The sequence below is a fragment of the Geospiza fortis genome, unplaced genomic scaffold, assembly GCF_000277835.1.
Source record: "Geospiza fortis unplaced genomic scaffold, GeoFor_1.0 scaffold162, whole genome shotgun sequence".
In the NCBI taxonomy this organism is placed as follows: domain Eukaryota; kingdom Metazoa; phylum Chordata; class Aves; order Passeriformes; family Thraupidae; genus Geospiza; species Geospiza fortis.
The window spans coordinates 50,754-68,608 of NW_005054316.1; the positions used below are offsets into that span (position 1 = coordinate 50,754).

Sequence of the window (17,855 nt, forward strand, 5' to 3'; positions counted from 1 at the left end):
TTATCAGCAACCCTGATGAAAGGCCAGAATGGCTTGAGGTAAGGATTTCTAAAGTTTTCTTAAATATGAAAAACTAATTAGAATTTTAAATGGTGGCAGTATTTGACTGTATATCTTGTTCACCAGTCTGTTGTTCATGAGCTCCAAGGCAGAATGAGGCGCTCTCTTGTTATTTATCCTAGCTGCCTGAAGCCTGGGTGTGTTCAGTCTTCAGAATTACATCAGTAATGTGTATCGTTCTCAGGCTTCTTGAAAAAACGCAAAATCTCTTATGATGACAGTATGCCATTTGTGCTCTGAGGATAAGTCTATCTTTAGGTAAACCTTCAGCAATGCTTCCTCTTTTTCTCCTTTCCTCTCTTTTCTCTTACCTCTGCTTCCTTGCCTTTCTCTTCCCCTGTTCACAGCATAAATCTGACCCTTACTTTGAATATGAAGCCTTAAAGGTAGAGCAGCATTTTAGTAGAATTTTTGAACCAGAGAATTATGCATATATTATTTAGTCCTGTAGATGAATGAGATGTTTGTAATCAATTTTCAGTCTCTAATATTGGTAAATAGCAAACCTTTGTAAAAAGCATGTAAGAATGAGGTAACTGTGAAACAGTAGATCAAATTTACCCTCTTTGCATCTGTCTGCACATATATTAAGGATTTCCTCTGCCAGAGTTGCAAATGCACTCTGTGTGCACTCCCTTCCTGGATTTTTAATCTATCCATTTGTAAGTTATTTCTGAATCCACCTGAGAAGATTATCTCCATAGCACCCAGGTTTTCACATTTTGTGAAAAAGTACTTTGTCAGGATTTTTTAAACATGGTGCTCTTTTTTATTTGCACATGTTTTGAGAAATGAACACTTGCTCTAGAAATGTGTCTTTTATTAAGGTACTTACCATGGATAGTGTTTCAGGTAACTGTTCTTTAAAACTACTGATTCCTAGATTGTTAGAGCCAATCCTTATCAAGAGCACCCATCATCATATATTGCTACAAGACTTTTTTTGGTTGTTTCTTACCCGAAGACAGAATTGTGCAGAAGGGACGTAACTCCCAGCACACAGTGACTTTCCTACAATAGCATAGGAGGCATGGTATATGTGGCAAAACCTTGCTGGACCTAAAGTCCAGCAGGGTATTAGCAAGTGACATGAACTATGAATTCGTCAGCATATTTACATTTTATGTTACTCTGGAACAATGTGCTAATATTGGAACCTTGAAGATACCCAATCGTCTGTTCCTTACATGTTATCAACCATTGCTATTAAGTGATTTCCTAGTATCATCCTAAAAACGGTATGTTCAGCCATTTCTATTTAATAAGGTTCTGTGTGGGAACATTTCTGGTTACTACCCTTCTTAACCATTGTTTTTACTTACAGTGTCACATTAATCATGGATTTTGCTCATGTTAGCCATTAAAGATTTCCTTCAAGGAGGGCTTGGGGCAAATCTGGAAAATAGCTGACAGTCTGAAGGACTGACTGTCCTTTGTTTAGGGTAGCAGAAGAGTAGCAAATTATGTTCAGGCTCCTTAGTTTATAAGAGAAATAAGGGAAGCTCTGTATGTTTGCTGGAGTGTGGATCATTTACTCCAAAACCTTACTGAGTTTTTAATGCAGTCAGACTAGTTACCAAATTACATAATTACATAAATAATTTGGCTACATAATTACACAAGCAAGCACAGTATGGGATGTAGTAAAAGAGGTGAAGCCTCTTTAGTTTCCTTTTGAAATCTGTGCATGATTTCCTTGGAATAAAATTCCCTAGGACCCTTTCTATGGGCATTTCTCAAATTTTACCAAGTGTGAGCTGACTGATGACAGTCTTTTAATATGGCTTGCCTATAAACTTTCTTGAAAAACATGGATGTATGATAGCTAATAATTATGTGTATGGAAAGGAGGGAGCGCTGAAGTGAAAGATGAAGAGTAATGCTATGTGAGAGTATTTTTTTTGAAATATGTACATCTGAATCTCTCAAAGAATCAAAATGGGAGTTCTATTGTATAAAATGGAAAATACTGAACTAGAATAAAATACAGCATTTTGTCTCCCATCCAAAAGGACATTGCTTTTAGAACTCAGGAATCAAAGTATATGTAATGTCCATAATTTGAGAAAGGAGTTTAAAAAATCTGTACAGCTAAGTGGGACTAATTTACTAAAGAAATTACTAAACTGCTTTTGGGTACAGAGCATGAGATTTGTAGGGAATTTCAACTGAAAAATTCACACCCTGGAGTAGAAATAATCTGCTTACATGACTATCCTGTGCAGAGATCTTCATCATGTTCAAGTGGAACCTTGTCAGGCTTAGGGAGACGGCCAAAAGAGGAATTTTTTTTTAAATTGTCTTTATATTACATTTCTTTTCAAGCAAATGGGAATCTACATATCTTTATGGAAAAGTTCTTCTGTGTTGGCTAAACCACTATGCTGCATTGAATGACTTTGTTTATAAACATGGAGTTGTCTGTTTTGTCTGCCTTTTGCTAGTTTTGGTTTGAGGGTTTTTTTTCCCTAGTTGAGGTAGGTAGACCAGGAAAATGGAAATTGAATATGGTTATTTGCAAAGTAGAACTGTACTAACAACTTTAAAAAATGGATGGGCTGTATTCCTAGAAGCCCTGTGTAAGCTGACTTCTTTACAAACGTTGAAGAAAGATTGTGCCTGAGTATCAGATCTCAGCAGTCTGAAGTCATACTGACAGCTAATGGTTAAAGGAAGTAATACTAAGGTACTTACTCAAAGAATATTCAATTATAAAGTGTGAGATAACTATTTGACTTTATACACGTATCTTCAAGAAGTAGTTTTACAATAAATTACTTGTTTAGTTCTATTTTATTTTGTTTAGATTTTTGGCTGTTTTAGCAGAGAAAGCGTTGGCATGCCTTCCCCATCGAAAGAAAGCATGATTTTGCTTGTATCTGAAAAACAGCAGATTACTCATTCAGGTGACATACTTCATCTTATATCAAAAACTATATTTTTTCTAATGCGGTGGGCTGCTCACTTTCTTGAAAGTAGGGTAATAAGATCACACGTCTGTCTTTGCCCATTCATGCTTCTTCCTCTTCTTCTTCCGTGTTCCAGAATTCATGCGTTTTTGCTAAACATTGAACACTCCACTACTGCATTTCCCAGTTCTCCATATTCCTAAATTATTTTGAAATTATGACTTTTTCTGAACCAGACTGTTTATTTATGCAATTACACATTGTCTTTCTGTATTTTTTGAAAATATGGAGGAAGATGTGGCACATCCAGAATTATTACATTAATGATATTTAAAATGCAACATGATTAATTAACCAAGTATGGGATAATTTATGATATCTTGCATCACTGCCTTGCGTATGGCGCCAAAATGCATTTCAGGAAGAGAAACTGTTCTTACTAATATAGTTCTATTTGTTTATGTTTTCCTTAATAATATTGTTCTGTTTGTTTATGTGTTCAGTTTCTGTAAGATGAAGAGTAATGTTTTGTCATTGACAGTTGTCAAGAGAAAAGATGTGATCAAGGGTATAGTAAAGGTACCCCTTCTGCATCTCACAGTAACAGCCTCTCAGAAAGGATTGATAACTGTGTTTAACAAAAAGGTAATTCTAAATCAAACTCTTTTATTATTCCATTAGCAGTACATAGGAGAACTGAGTGGACTGTGATCTAGCATTCAAATTTTCCCATTAAAAAACCTACATATCTTTCTTATCAAAGTTAAATTTTTCTATATTTTTAAGTACAGCAGGAAATATACATTGTTCTTTTCAATTATAAACCTACTAGACAGTCCACACAAGTTGGTGGAAGGTAGAGATGTCTAATAATAGACATTCTTCATAGAAATTCATTTAATAGAAAATAATCTGCATTTCTGTTTAGAAAAGGTTTCCCTAAATAAAAAAAAATGCTAGTGGAATTAACTTTTAGATATAGAGTGGAAATCAGAGAACTAACTGTTTTCTACAGCTACTGAAAATATTTAGAATGGACAGAGACAGTTGTTTGCAAATAAGATTTATTCAATACAGCAACCTCTAGAAGCTTGAAAGTCATGAGTTTCACAACAGTCTGCATGACACTGGCTCACCGTTAGTTCCCTCATCAGTAAAATGTAAGGATATCTGTACCATTATAAGTAGAAATTTAGGTTTAAGATGCTGTTAAACTAAAGTTTGTACATTAATTTCCCACATGATTATATTACTATTTAGTGGTATGCGCCTGTAGAGGCTATGAGATAGAATGTGTCATACAGAAACCCAGGCTATCGCACATCTATGCTCATTGGTGCTTTACATTTGTACAATTTTAGTGCAACCAGTTTCTTAAAATTTATTTCAGGCAATGCAGTAAAACTTTAAAGCAGCATGAATGCTTTCTAGGGGTTTTAGTTAATTGGTGCATAATGCCTATGACAGGAGCATTTAAACCAAGAAAGGACTCCTGTGGATGGTTAAATAACAAAGCAGTACTGCAGTTTTGGTAAATGCTGAAATAATTTATTTGAAAGTCTGTCCTCCAGAACATTATCCCTCTTATGAAAAATAATTTCCCAAAGTGTAAGATTAAAAACATCTCTCCTCCCTACCCCCTACCTGCCCCTGCTATTTTCAAGTTGAATTGTTGCCTCCTCATAGGCTGGACTGATGTTATCTGACATCAGTGACTGCAATGTAAGTTATTTTACACCCAGCTGCTTAACACTGGGGGACCTCAACTCCCATTTAGAAATCTGTGTTCTGAAAATGACTAAGGCATTACGAAAGCCCCATGATGTGCCAGGAGAGGATTGGATTGGATATTAGGAATCATTTCTATTATCCAAAGAGTTGTCAACCATTGGAAGTGCCTAGGGGAGTGGTTGAGTCACCAGCCCTGGAGGTATTCAAAAGATGTATAGAAGTGGCTGTTGGGGACATGATCTAGTGGTAGACTTGGCAGTGTTAGTTTTACAGTTGAACTTGATCATCTTAAAGATCTTTTCCAGCCTTAATTATTCTATGATTCCATGATTCTGTTTGAGGGCTAAGCATTGCTTTCTGCAAGGAATGTGGGCCTGATATGACTCAACACCTGTATACAGCTTTATACCATCAACTGCTTCCAGGTTACTCCAGAACATGAGACACACATTGCTCAGGTTCTCAGACAGATACTGCCTTGACCAGCACATGAGACCTGTAGGAGTAGGCAGCCTTAAGGACATACTTTCTGTAGATAAAGCCAAGTCTGATGCAGTGCATGGATATCCATCTCTTGGTTAACAATACTCTTAAACTCTGTTCAAAGGCTGTCCATGATGACACCTAGAATCTCACTTCCATGGGAAGAAAGACTTTGATCCTAGCTTCTTGGTTTATGAAATGTGGAATTGCTGGGATGGATATGAGGTGCTGTTGAATAATTACTGATCAGGGGCAGGGGCAGGAGGAGCTGAAAAATCATCTGTGGGTGTTTCAGGAGGGAAAAGGTTGAAACTGCTTTTGAAAGCTTAGTAGTTTTGTTAAAGGACATAGAAGATAACCCCGTCTCTGCTGGACGATGGTGACACTTTAAACACTTCAGGTTTTCAGCCACGTGTTACTCTGTCTTCTAGTAGTTACCTTTGGTGAAAGGTGCCATACCAATGTGGTTATTCCTGTTTGCAGCCTGAAGTGCTGCCTCTGCCAGGCATTTTGCTGGCACTAGTTGACATGGCATTGGGCCAGTGTTAGCTTGAGTTACTGTATGATAAACCCTATTTCTCACAAAGTTTTAAGTTCCTCACAATATAAAGAACAACAGACAGCAGGCAGGTTAAGCATCTTTCTCGGATCTTAACTACCTGCTCTTTCAGTTAGCAATTATTGTTCTGATCTGCCTGTGGAGAGAAGAGATTACTCTGTTTAGACTTTTAAATTAAGAACTACTTTGTTATTGTGACCATATCTTTCTTGATTTTTCAGATGAAGGTTCTGACAACCATCAATATTGAAGTAAGTTCTTTTTTGTCTCCTTCCTGTTAAATAATTTTAAGTAAAAATCAGCATGTACTAAATTGAAATAAGTAGAAACTGAGCATTATTCTAATGTCAATTCTAATTTTGAGACTTCTGCGTAATTTTTCATAGGATGCTGTAGGTCAAATAGTTTCAATTTATTCCTTTCAGTTGTTGAAACAATTGAGTAACTTGATTTCTTTCCTCTGATAAATGAAACCTCAGGTGAATGCTTCTTTTTCTGCGATATTTTCCTTTACTCATTTTCTTGCCAGAACTTTTTCTTCTAAAATCCAAAACTTCAATTGTCACTGTAAAATTTAAATAAGTAAAATTTTAAGTTTATTAATGAAAAACAGTTCTACATTTTGCTGGGTGGATGATTGGCTGCACAGTGTAAGCATTAAAACCTTGTGTGTACCCTGGGAGCATCACTGCAGATTTTTGGTAATGAGCTTCTTTCAGATGATCTGTAGACAAGAGACATCAGTCTTAGCAAAGTGATGTGACCCCTTGTCCTAAAAGTCAATGGGGTATCTTGTGCCAGGAGGCATTGTGGGAGTTCTAAAATACAATAGAAGTACTCCACAACAGAGGCCCTACTACTCCAACTCAGAAAACAGCTCTGGGCCTCAGCTATGTTTAATTTATTGTACTGGCTAATCTGACCTGTGGAATCAGTGCAGATGGGTAATTGTGAGAAATATTCTTGAGACCAATTGACTTTTGGAAACTTCTACTAGAATTAAGCTTCTCCTACAGAAGTGCTACAGGAGTGAATTTTAGTCATTCCTACTTTGCTTGTAGGAGCCACTTTCCCCAGTTCAAATATGCAAAGGTAGGATCTCCCCCAGAGATGTCAAGGGAAAGAAGATGGAAGAAGCTGGAGTGCTAGCCTGATGCTGCAGTGGGCTGCAGGGTCCCTTTCCTTTTTGAACACTAAGCACTTGTCTTAAAATGGTTCCTCAATGAATGTGAGGGGGACAATATTTGGCAGCTGTGGCAATATTAGGACCATTGAAGGACATCTTTGCCATAAAATGTGTGAAAGAAAGGAGGAAAGATAAGAGCCCTTGAGTGACAGGATGGATAAGAAAATAATGAAAGGGTTTTTCTGGTACAGCAGCCTAGTTTGTCTGTCAAGTATAGCAGCACTAACAAGAGAAATTCTTATAACCTTTCCTCTGAAGCTGAAACCTGTTACTTTGACTGCATCATCACAACAAATTAGTAACAAATGTAAAATTAGTGACAAATTAGTGACTACAAACGTAAAATCATCTTTTTCAAGCCATTTAGTCATTGTTATCTGACACTATTATAAGGACCTCAAAAAGCCACAGTTAACAACCTCTTCCATAAGAATTACCAAACAATCCACAAGGCCTCTGCAGGACTGACATTTTCCACATGTTTATTGTAGTAAAGAGCACAAAAAATCCTTGTAAATGTATTACCACCTGCCCACAGATCATTAGGAAGGAAAAAAGCTTTCTCCTGCAACAGAGCGTTGATATCCTCTGTCAGGATTTTGGACCCTTTACACTACGAGCAAAATCAATATTGTGTACAACAATGGAAATAAAAGTAGAAGCATCAGGACTCTGATCTATACTTTGCAAGAGAAATTGTTTTACATTAATACCTGTATGATAGGAGGTATACTTGAACAATGGCTTAATATGAGCAGATGTATATATTTGTAAATAGTTGACCTACCCATTGGGAGGATTAAAATTATTACATAAAGTTACTTATTTTCGTAAGCATTTTTTTCAGTTTTGTCTTTATAGCTGAAATTTTGGACCGCCTTTAAATTTCTTTTGTTTCAAACCAAACTGTATCCAGGTAAAAGCTTAATCTGCTTTACTATGATGTTTTAGCTTAAGCTTTCTCTGCTCAGAGTGCTTTTTCAGAGTGTTATTCCAGTTCAACTAACACTATATGTTTATTGTATCCTCTCCTGTGCAACATTTGTGCCTCTCAGGTGAGTCATTGATAGCAGAGGTTGAGCCTGGTGCCTCTGTAACTTCATGTATGAACTATTCCTGGAGTAGAGCTCTCAGTGGAACTAGACCTACATGTGCTAGTGCAGAATATATGTGAGTTATGTGGAAATGGTTTAAAATATGTACTTACGTGATAGAAAAGTTGATAAATTTACAGAGAAAATCCTTTTTTAGCTACTCTTTTTATTTTCTTCAGGATACTGCTTGGATCACTGGATGTGATTTCCTGCCTAATCTGAAATACGTCGTGGCTGTAACTGAAAGCACAATCATTCTCTGGGACTATAAATCAAAAGAGAGAGAGGTATTATGTTGGATCAGACAAATGCCAGAATGAAACCTGAAAGTTGATCAGTCTTTGCTTCTGATATACATTCACATCCCTTTGGTCTAACAGGATGAAGACTTTTCACTTTTGTTGTTATAGGAACTCAGTGAAACAGTGGAATTCACACTAAAGGAGGGATACTCTCTACATGCCAAATGGGATTATTAAAGTATATTAAAAGCTTGGTAGAAAAAGAAAAATTTTACACTATGGTGCAAACAAACCCCCGAAGAATTTATTTTCCATGTGTATCTAGTGCATATATGTGCACCTGTGTACCTAAAATGTGTGCATGGGCATATATATATCTCAGAATCTATTAAGACTCAAGGAACATGTTTTACAAGGAATATAACAAAGATTCTTTTGAGGTAACTTCCTGATTTAAAGGAAATATTTCTTCATCACCTGTGTTTTGTTCAGGACTTTCTAAGATAAAAAAACATTTCGATGTTAATAATGTATGTCCAAATTGTTAAAGTTCTCTTTAATCTCTTATGCATTTTTGCTGACACATATCTTAGCTTTTTCTTCCTGTTCCTGGAACTTCTCTTGGAAATTCTAAGTTAGCTGAGATGATGAGGAGAAGCAAAGTAATTATTTTTTGGATATGTTTTTTTTAGGATTTTTTTCCAATATTAAAAGGTTGCTTCCCAAGCTCAGAGAGGTCAATTTAAGTCTTTTTGTCAATCCAATTGGACTTCTTGGAGGAGGGCTCAAATATTTATTCTCCACCTATTATTCTCCAAGTTCCCTCATTACCCGCAGTGAGGGCTGCAGGTATCCTGTTGATGAACAGGTGCAGCTCTCTTTCAAGACCACACAAATAATATGTGGACAGTCCTATCTCTATTACATCTCCAGTGTTTCTGTGCTACACAGACAGCATTGATGCAGTTAATTCCTATGGCATGCAAACAGTTCTAGTTTAGGTTGGCAAGGATGATTTAACCAAATAACAGATGGAGTTGGGCAGTAGAATCAATAAACAATGTAATGCAGGTGACCCTGAATCCCATTCCTGGGCCTTCTAGCAAAATACCACAGTGTCTTGCAACTGTATTCATTCACACTATTTCTGTGCTTCAAAAATTGAATCACCTACCCATATTAGTACACTTGACACTCCCAGGCTGTATTATTAATTAGGACTCTGATATAGATTCTTCCTGTGTATTACTGCTATAATTTGTGGTTTGAATTATTCTTTAATTTGGTTATTTCCAATTTTCTTGTAGAGATCATCTTCGTTTTGAGCAGGAAACAATATACGGTCTTAGCAAATAAACCATCCCACGCAGTATGCAGAGGTCCTTCCTAGAATTTGTAATTAATACTTTTTCACTGAAATACAAAAAGCTAGCTATGAAACAAAATCTTGCTTAAATCTCTAGGATTTGCTTTTAACTCCTCTTTGTGATGGCCTTCCATGAGTTTCTGATACCAGGAAACAGCACAGGGGCCGCCTAAAGAAAAAACAAAGTCAAGATTTGAATGCTGATGTAGCTAGATAAGCATGATAGATTCAATTTAAGGACCCTTATGCAATGTCTAATAAACTCTCTACCACATTCCACAGGGTAATGGCTTTGTCATCAAACCAATGAAAAACTGCCTGCTCTGTGTTTCTACGGTGACTATGGCAGATAACCTGGCTAGGGATACCATCTTAATGGGAGATGATAAGGGTTATGTTTATCTGCTTACTATCACCAGTGATGACTTCATAATGAAACAATCTAAAGCTGGAAAAGTATCACAATTTAAAGTCATGGATGCTGAATCTTTTGACATGTAAGTTGCTTATGATAAAATGTTATTAGTATTGCATTATGTTTCATTTTTAATTTGGATTTTGTTTGCCCTAAGTGGAGGATTAGCTTCTGTTTCTAAATTAAGTCCATCTAACTAAAGAAAATAATTTTTCAAACTGCAGTAAGTATGATTTGCTTCTTGTTGACTGAAAGAAGTGCCATCATTTTCAGTAGAAGATTTTACAAGAGATCTTACAGCTGAGAGGATGCAGAATACAATTCAAGGGCAGAATTCACAATTGCTGTTATCCTGTTTGACAAAGGAACAGCTTTTTTGTGCCCCATGAGATGGAAGCATTATTGTGACTAGAAAAGAGCATGGTTCAACCCCGACCATCTCCCTGCTTGCATTTGAGTTGGAAGAGTGGTTCTGTGTCTGCCCTGGATATTAGCTGTTAGCACTGGTTGTGTGTATGATCTCACTGGCAAAACCCCTGTCCACCTACAGGCACATCACAGTAGTTGCTATTGCAGCCTAATGGCTTCTCCATTTATATCCCTAGGCCTAAACGCAAGCTGCACGATGACTGGGTTGGGAAGGTTAAGTATTTTCCTACCCTAAAACGTTTTGGATCCTGCTCCACAGACAGTATTAATTCATTTGTTTTAGATGACATAAAGCGACTAGAGGACCACTTGTAAGTATCTGACATCCTGTAGAAAACAATAGATCTTCTGCTTTATAACTGCTGGAGATCAGTGCCTCATGAGATGTCATCTTGTTATATTGAATCTGCCTTTTCTATTAGCATTGCTAATAAAAGCAAAAATACAGTTGTTTAAATGCTTGGATATTTTTGTGTGCTAGCTTTTGATGTAGGAGAGGACTGTTCATATATGATCAGGACTCAGAACCCTTAAAATATGTTATGTTGACAGTGTTGTCTCCTCCAATTTCTCCTCAGCAAGCAAATTTTAGTTGGAAAAATGATTGGTTTCTTGCACATATATCATATATCCATTCATTTAAAATTTATACCAAATCAAAAATAAACCCTACTAAATTTCATTTACAGTTTTATTTTCACAAGTTTGAGTTATACAAGATTAAACCAAGAGCACAATTTATTCTAAGGGCTGTGAAGTGGTTCTACCATGCAGCAGAAAGAGGTTATGGCCTCCTTATTTGTACCAAGTCCTAATTCATATGGCTCATCAATGCTATTAGCTGATTTAACTGATTCCAAGCCTAATTAGTCTGTGAGTTCAGAGAATTTCATAGAACAACTAAATAATACAAATTCAATTTGTTGTAAGAAAGACCTATAAATAATATATAAATAGAACTTTTCATTCAAATGCTTCAAAATATTGTAAATATTAGATCAGCTTCTCAATTCCTCTGTGAGGTACATCCAGAGAGATTAATAGATTTTTTAAGGCTAGTAGCCACAGTTATTATAATCTGGTTTATTTCTTGCATAACACATGCCATAAATATTCTTGTTTTTATTCTTGAATGAATACAGTAACTTTGGGTTTTATGAGTATTGCATGTCTGTTGAGGATGGGGAAAGTTAACTATGAAACACTTTTAGATTGTCCAAGGTCACATACTGTGTCAGTTGAAAAGCTGAGAAATCCTGCTTGCTTTTGTTGGGAGCTTTGGAAAAATATAATTAGTTAGAGAGAAAGAAGACTGCAGAGCGAAAAGTCTAGTCAAAAGAGTAGATGCTACCATCATATACTTCAATTCAGAACATAAACTGCAACTATATTGGCAGTTCTTTTTCATTTCACACTGGCTATAGTTGCATCTGAAAATGCAATAAATACATATGCAATAAATACATATCTCTAAGCAGTTTCTCACAGTAGATAGATGAAATTATATTTAGACAACTGAAAAATTACACAGCTGTTAAAATGAAATTAATAGTCCTAAAAATATCTATAGATCAAATGACATAGTTTAGAAATATGATTTACTGGTTCTAACAAAAGAAATTTCCCCAATTAACTTTGTAGCAAGGAATTGTTTTTGTACTCCAAGAAGGATGCATCTTCTCTCTTATAGGACTTAAGTTTGTTGTCAATAATGGCTGATGAACAGCTACAATATCTTCTTGTAAAGTATCTAAAAAAGAGAGATATGGATGGAATAGAATAATAGAAGCACAAGGTGCTTCTATTGCAAGGCCGTGGCTTGAGCAGGACTTCACCAGTGCCAGAATCCCTTATTCCCATTGATCTTGGAATAGTATCAAGACTGTCCATTAAAAAGCTAATGGACAGTTATATAGAAGTATAAAAGGTGAAAAATTCTTAGGAAATCTGTTAGTATACATTTAAATCAATTAATTGTTATTTTGTCCTGTCAAGAGAATTAAGACTTCTCTGTTAGAGTTCTGGAAAGAAATATTTTCTCACTCTAAATAATAGGAAGCAAACAGCGTTTTATTTACACTTGCCTAGAAATAACAAGCTCTTTCATTAATTCCTTGAAGTTTCCAGAGTCTTATGTCAGATTTTCTGCCACCCCCATTTATGGTTTTCAATACTGATGGCTGCTTTAGCCCAGAATAGATGAACTAATACTTGTCTGAATTTCAAAGGAAAAAATTAAAAGTATTCTTATTTAGTTCTGTACAGCCTATTTACAGTGGCAGTCATTGTTTCCTGGGAATGGCAGGTGTTAACCCTGCTATAGCTACACCCAAAATCCATAAAATATTCTCTCATTTGTAGCAATGAATGAAACTTGGAGAGGCAAGCAGAAGTTGCTCAAAGCATGAGTTTAGAAGGGACACTGAGTCAATATCAGTCTGTGTTGTCTGTTTGAATTCCCATGATTTAGCAGTGAATGTAGTAGAATAACTGTTGAGCTTCATATACTTGTGATCTCTTCATGCTGACACACAACACAAAATAGATCATATAAGCATTATTCATTGTACCGTACATTGAAGAGAAGCAGCAGAAAAGTAACTGCACTTACTTAATGTAACATTGAGATCACAGTAGACCTCCATGTCTGGAACAAGTAAACACAGTTTCTTTGGTAGTTTTCCTCAGTGATAAACTGCTTTAAGCACACAAGCTTGTGTGCAGCTTACTTTGGCAACAGCTACCATTTTAGCAGTCTGTTTAGCAGGAGTTTGCCTGTTAAAAAATTCAGGTGTGCAGATTGAATATTTATTTCTTTAATGGCAAGTGCACTCTTCCTGTTTTGTTGATGCCAGTATCAGTCTAAGTCTCTGTTGTAAATCAATTTGCTTTTAACATGAGATTGCATACATTGCAAACAGCTATTTTGTATACTACAGAAAAATAAGGCAGAATGACTGTAGACTGTATTTTCCAAATATTTCTTACATGATTGTTTTATTAATGATTGCAGACCTGTAAAGGAATTTTCTGTCCCGAAAGGAGTAAATGCCTTCACATACTGTGGAAAGGCAAAAGTCATTGTCACCGGAGGTAGGTATTGGGTTTTTTCCAAGAAATTGTTCTTGGAAAGAAAAATGTGAATTTTTTTATTTGCGTTAAATAAGACCAAATAAAGCTGAGTTAAGCATCTTAAGAATTTCAACAATGGCTTCTGCCTACAATTAGAGGAAACAGAGGCCTTGCTTTTAATTTCTCCCAGCCCTTGTCTGAGGAGATATGCTTCCTGACAGGAATCTGTCAAGGGCTTCATCTGGGTTTGATTAAAGTATCATTTATATAATAAACCAGAAGAAACAGTATGTTCAACTACTCTAAGGTATGTTTCCAAGTCACCGTGGCTCCGACCAGGTTATGCACATTATTCCTTGCAGTATTGGCAGAGCTCCCACCCTATTACTCTTCCACCTTCTATTCATATCTTAAGCAGTCACATTGGCCCGTCTTAATACTTTCCATTGCTCTCTCTGGTCATGTTTCCCAAAAGTGTTACTGTTGGTTCTTTCTCCTAAAGCAGACTGCAGAAATGGCACTCTTACATCCACTTCTTCCTTATTAGCCAATAATGTTATGGGCCTGTCTACTGCCGTGGTCATGTTTGATGCTGCAGAAATGCTGCAGTATGGCAGCAGCCTTGTTTATAAAGTCTGTCTGATAGGGTGGTGCCCTCGAGTGACATTGGTGCTGCTTTTCTTCAAATCTTTATTGCTTAAAACTTTGTTAAAAATTGCAAGAGCAAACATAATAATTCTTACATCTACCTATAAGAAAAACTAGAAAATGGCCAAGACTCTGCTGTCCAGCCTTGATAATATACATGGCAGTATATGGGACATAATGCAATTCATGTTGAATTGTAAGAGTTTACCAAGAGGAAAACTGAAAGATATCAAAATAAATATCAGGCAGTTGTATTGATTTTCTAGACACAAGATTTAAAGGAAAAGCTGTAGAGGAGTTATTAGTGAAAATTTTGAAGTTTAGCCTTGGAGGAGATACTGTTTACACAAAAAAATAGTAGTCTGAAGAAATTTATTGATGACATAGAGAGGTCCTATTCAACAAAATGCAGTCACTATTTCCTACAGGTACCACAGGAGCATTTTGCTGTAATAATAAAACCAGGTTAAAGTGTCTGAATAGGAAAGAATGTCACAGGAACTAGAAAAGGTTTCTTTTACACACTGAAAATTCTTCTTCCAGAAATAACAGAAGAGAAAAATCTGGATAAACTTTCTAAGAAAATTATAATAGCTGTGGTAGGCCAGACCAAAGGTCTGCCTAATGCACTCAGCCCACTTTGTCAGTGACCAGCAGTTAACACTTGTGGCACAGAAAAGAAATAGGACAATCATGCAGCATGACGTGCCCTCGGTGCATGTGCTGGTTCTGTCTTCCTGATATGAACCACATTTGAGAAAGATTAGTTGAATATAGAAAAGTATATAGAATATAGGAAAAAAGGTGGGGAAAGGGACCCATTACAATCATCAGGTCCAACTCTTAAGTGAATGGCCCATAAAGTGATTGAACTCACAATCTTGGTATTTACAGGAGCAGGCTCTAACCAACTGACCTAAGCTCTAACTGCACCATTGTGCAGAGATTTAAAAAGTATGTTCTCTATAACCTAGAAAAATGACAATTAACAAGGAATGCCACTGATGTCTATTAGAGCAAAAATTAGAGCAGTGATATTCAGGAAGAGTCTTCTGAATAGTGACAGTTGCAGAAAAATATTCTCAGTTTTAAATGAAGCTTGGATTTTTGAAAAGGTTAGATTGCATACTTGTTTGTGATGGTTGGAGGATGGACTTAGAATGCAGGAGCTCCTATCCCATCTAAACAGATCCCTAATCAGGATATTTTAGAAGCAGATGAGTTTTCTCAGTATTGAATTGTAATCTGTTTTGCCTTTGACTGTGCAGAAGTACTGAAAGTACTTGAGTTGGAATCCTGTCTTGCTTGTTCACCCACCATACTTCATCTTGTAATTGAAGGGCATCCTCCTGCCTCTCACCCTCATTCCCAAAGCTTAGCCCTGCTGCTCCCCTTGAAATGAAAGGAAATTATTCCTGGGCTATATTGCTAAGAGTCCCAGAGCACAGTGGGAGTGTCCATCCGAAGGCAGAGACAGGGTGGGGTCATGTCTTTCAATTTCAAGCTGAAGTTAGATCAGTCAGGACCTATTGTGAAGCTGCACCCAGAATTTAGAATAATGCTACAGCTCTTGAGACACCCCTCTACTAAAGCCTTCAAAAGCTGAGCTTTAGAGTTCTGTGCTCTGTTAGTAGAATACACTGCTCCCAATGGCACAGTATACCATCAGGCTGGAGCACACTATGTTTGCCTCCATATCTTAAAAGTCATCTCACTCTTGACTAATTGAGAAACACATGTTGATGATCCAATTAATGACAGATTTAAATTATTTTAAATGAACATAAGCTAGTCCTGTTAATTAGAGAGCCTGCAGTTTTACCTGTAATATACCCTAAAAAGGAGAGATCAAAACAGGTAAATAATTCAGGAATCATAATATATAGATTTCTTGGTGACCTGTTCAAACATTTGTAAAACCTATGTTTATTTGTCTCATTTGGCAATTAACATAAAAGAAAAATCCAGCCTTTGATTGCAGGCTAGCTTCTAAAGTATTCAGCAGGGGTAAATCTGCTCAACATTTTAGTAAGCCCTACTTAGTGTTATTTAGGCAGGTGTTTATAGCACAAATGGAATATTACATACTGTGATGAATTATCATTGTACTATTTAAACCATCATTTATTTGTATTTGGTCATGCTCATGAGTTTGTCAGTACTGTGAACAACCTAATTTAGTCTTCTAGATATTTGAAATTTATAAAAATGAATAAGATAAAAACAAACCTGGTACTGAGTTTGCTTTTCATGCTTAAGGCTAGATTTCAATCAGTAAAATGATAAAAGCCTGATAGCAGCCTAAAATATGGAGCCCAGAGATGTTTAAAATAACTTCCCTGTGTGGCATTTTGCATTAATATTACACTGAATGGTAAGTTTACATGGTTTTCTTCTTATTCTGTATTAATTTCAATTCCAGCTATGTCTTAACCATCACTTCAGGGAATGACTGCAGTTAAAATCAAATCAGGAATACATATAAAAGCAGGAGATGATCAGTTTTCAATGATTCATCAACTTCTAACCCTATTAGTTCTTCAAGTTTGGCTGTTTTCCTGCGAGCAATGAAACAGAGGAAAAACTGTTAGTGATTTCTAAATCTAACAGTAGCAGATTATGAGTGATAAAAGGAGCTACTCTGCACTTGTTCAGTTTCCTTTGTGAATTCCTGGAACAAGTGAAGCACATTTTCAGGAATTCCCAGGAATCCCAGTGATAGAAATCACCAGAACTCCTCTAGCATTAGCTCTCAGAAGCGTAGCCAACTCTTTTCTGTGATTCCATCCAAATTTAAGAAGAGCATACAAAGACAGACAAGGAAGCACAAAGAAAAAAAACAGAGACAATTGTCACTATGATGAACTAGTTCTCCAGATGTCTGACTGTTCTGAAGAGGTTCTGCAGACATTATAAGGCAAGATAATTTATAAGACATATTTGAAGGAAAGACAAGTTCTTTTAAAGGGTAAGGAGTTTTCTGCTGTGTGGGCATAGCAGCCTAGAAAGAAACCAGGAGATATGTATTTTTTTACAGTCTTTTGAGGATGCCAGGCTACGCCTAGTATTTCTCCATTCAAATATGTTATTGTTCTCAAGTGGGTTTCAACGCCACTGGAAGGCAGACATCTCAGCAGGCTTGTAATACCACACAAATTGCAAAACTGTGTCAGCAAGAGAGACAGACAAAGCACCACATTTTCAAAGTATTTGAGTCCATAACATCTAACTAGATGCTAACTAGAGCTGTGGTTGTAGAATGGCCATTCTAAAAAAACCCTAAACATCTGGTTTTATAATTGTTTATCCTGAAAAGGGCCATACACAACTGAATCTGTTTTGATTCAAATCACTGATTTCACAAAATCTTTTAAAATTGCTGTTGAATAGATCATCTTCTTCAAGCTTTTCTTGAATGTGCTTGGTACCCAGACTTTCTGTGTCAGGATTCTGAATCCTGGAGGCATATTTGGAGCATGGAGAGAACAAATGTTCCAGGAAATGTTCCAGGTTAGCAGTGAATCTTAGGGCCAATCTGGCATTAGTCCAGAAAGAGAGCAGAGAGCACATCAACTATAATAATATCTACCATTATCTCCAGATCAGTAAAACGAACTAAAATGAATCCACTATTTCACATAAAAAGCAAACAGTATTTATT

At 36.4% G+C, this 17,855-nt stretch overlaps 1 protein-coding gene across 1 annotated transcript in view; it reads left to right on the top strand.

The window, feature by feature from the left end:
- LOC102033156 (WD repeat-containing protein 64) overlaps positions 1-17,855 on the top strand; it is a 57,867-nt gene that overhangs the window by 899 nt on the left and 39,113 nt on the right. Inside the window, 8 exon segments of the mRNA XM_031056286.1 lie at positions 1-38; positions 2,867-2,966; positions 3,511-3,614; positions 5,964-5,993; positions 8,202-8,309; positions 9,913-10,127; positions 10,651-10,785; positions 13,488-13,567. The exon segment at positions 1-38 is cut by the window's left edge and continues 33 nt beyond it. Coding sequence (XP_030912146.1) covers positions 1-38; positions 2,867-2,966; positions 3,511-3,614; positions 5,964-5,993; positions 8,202-8,309; positions 9,913-10,127; positions 10,651-10,785; positions 13,488-13,567 — 810 coding nt within the window.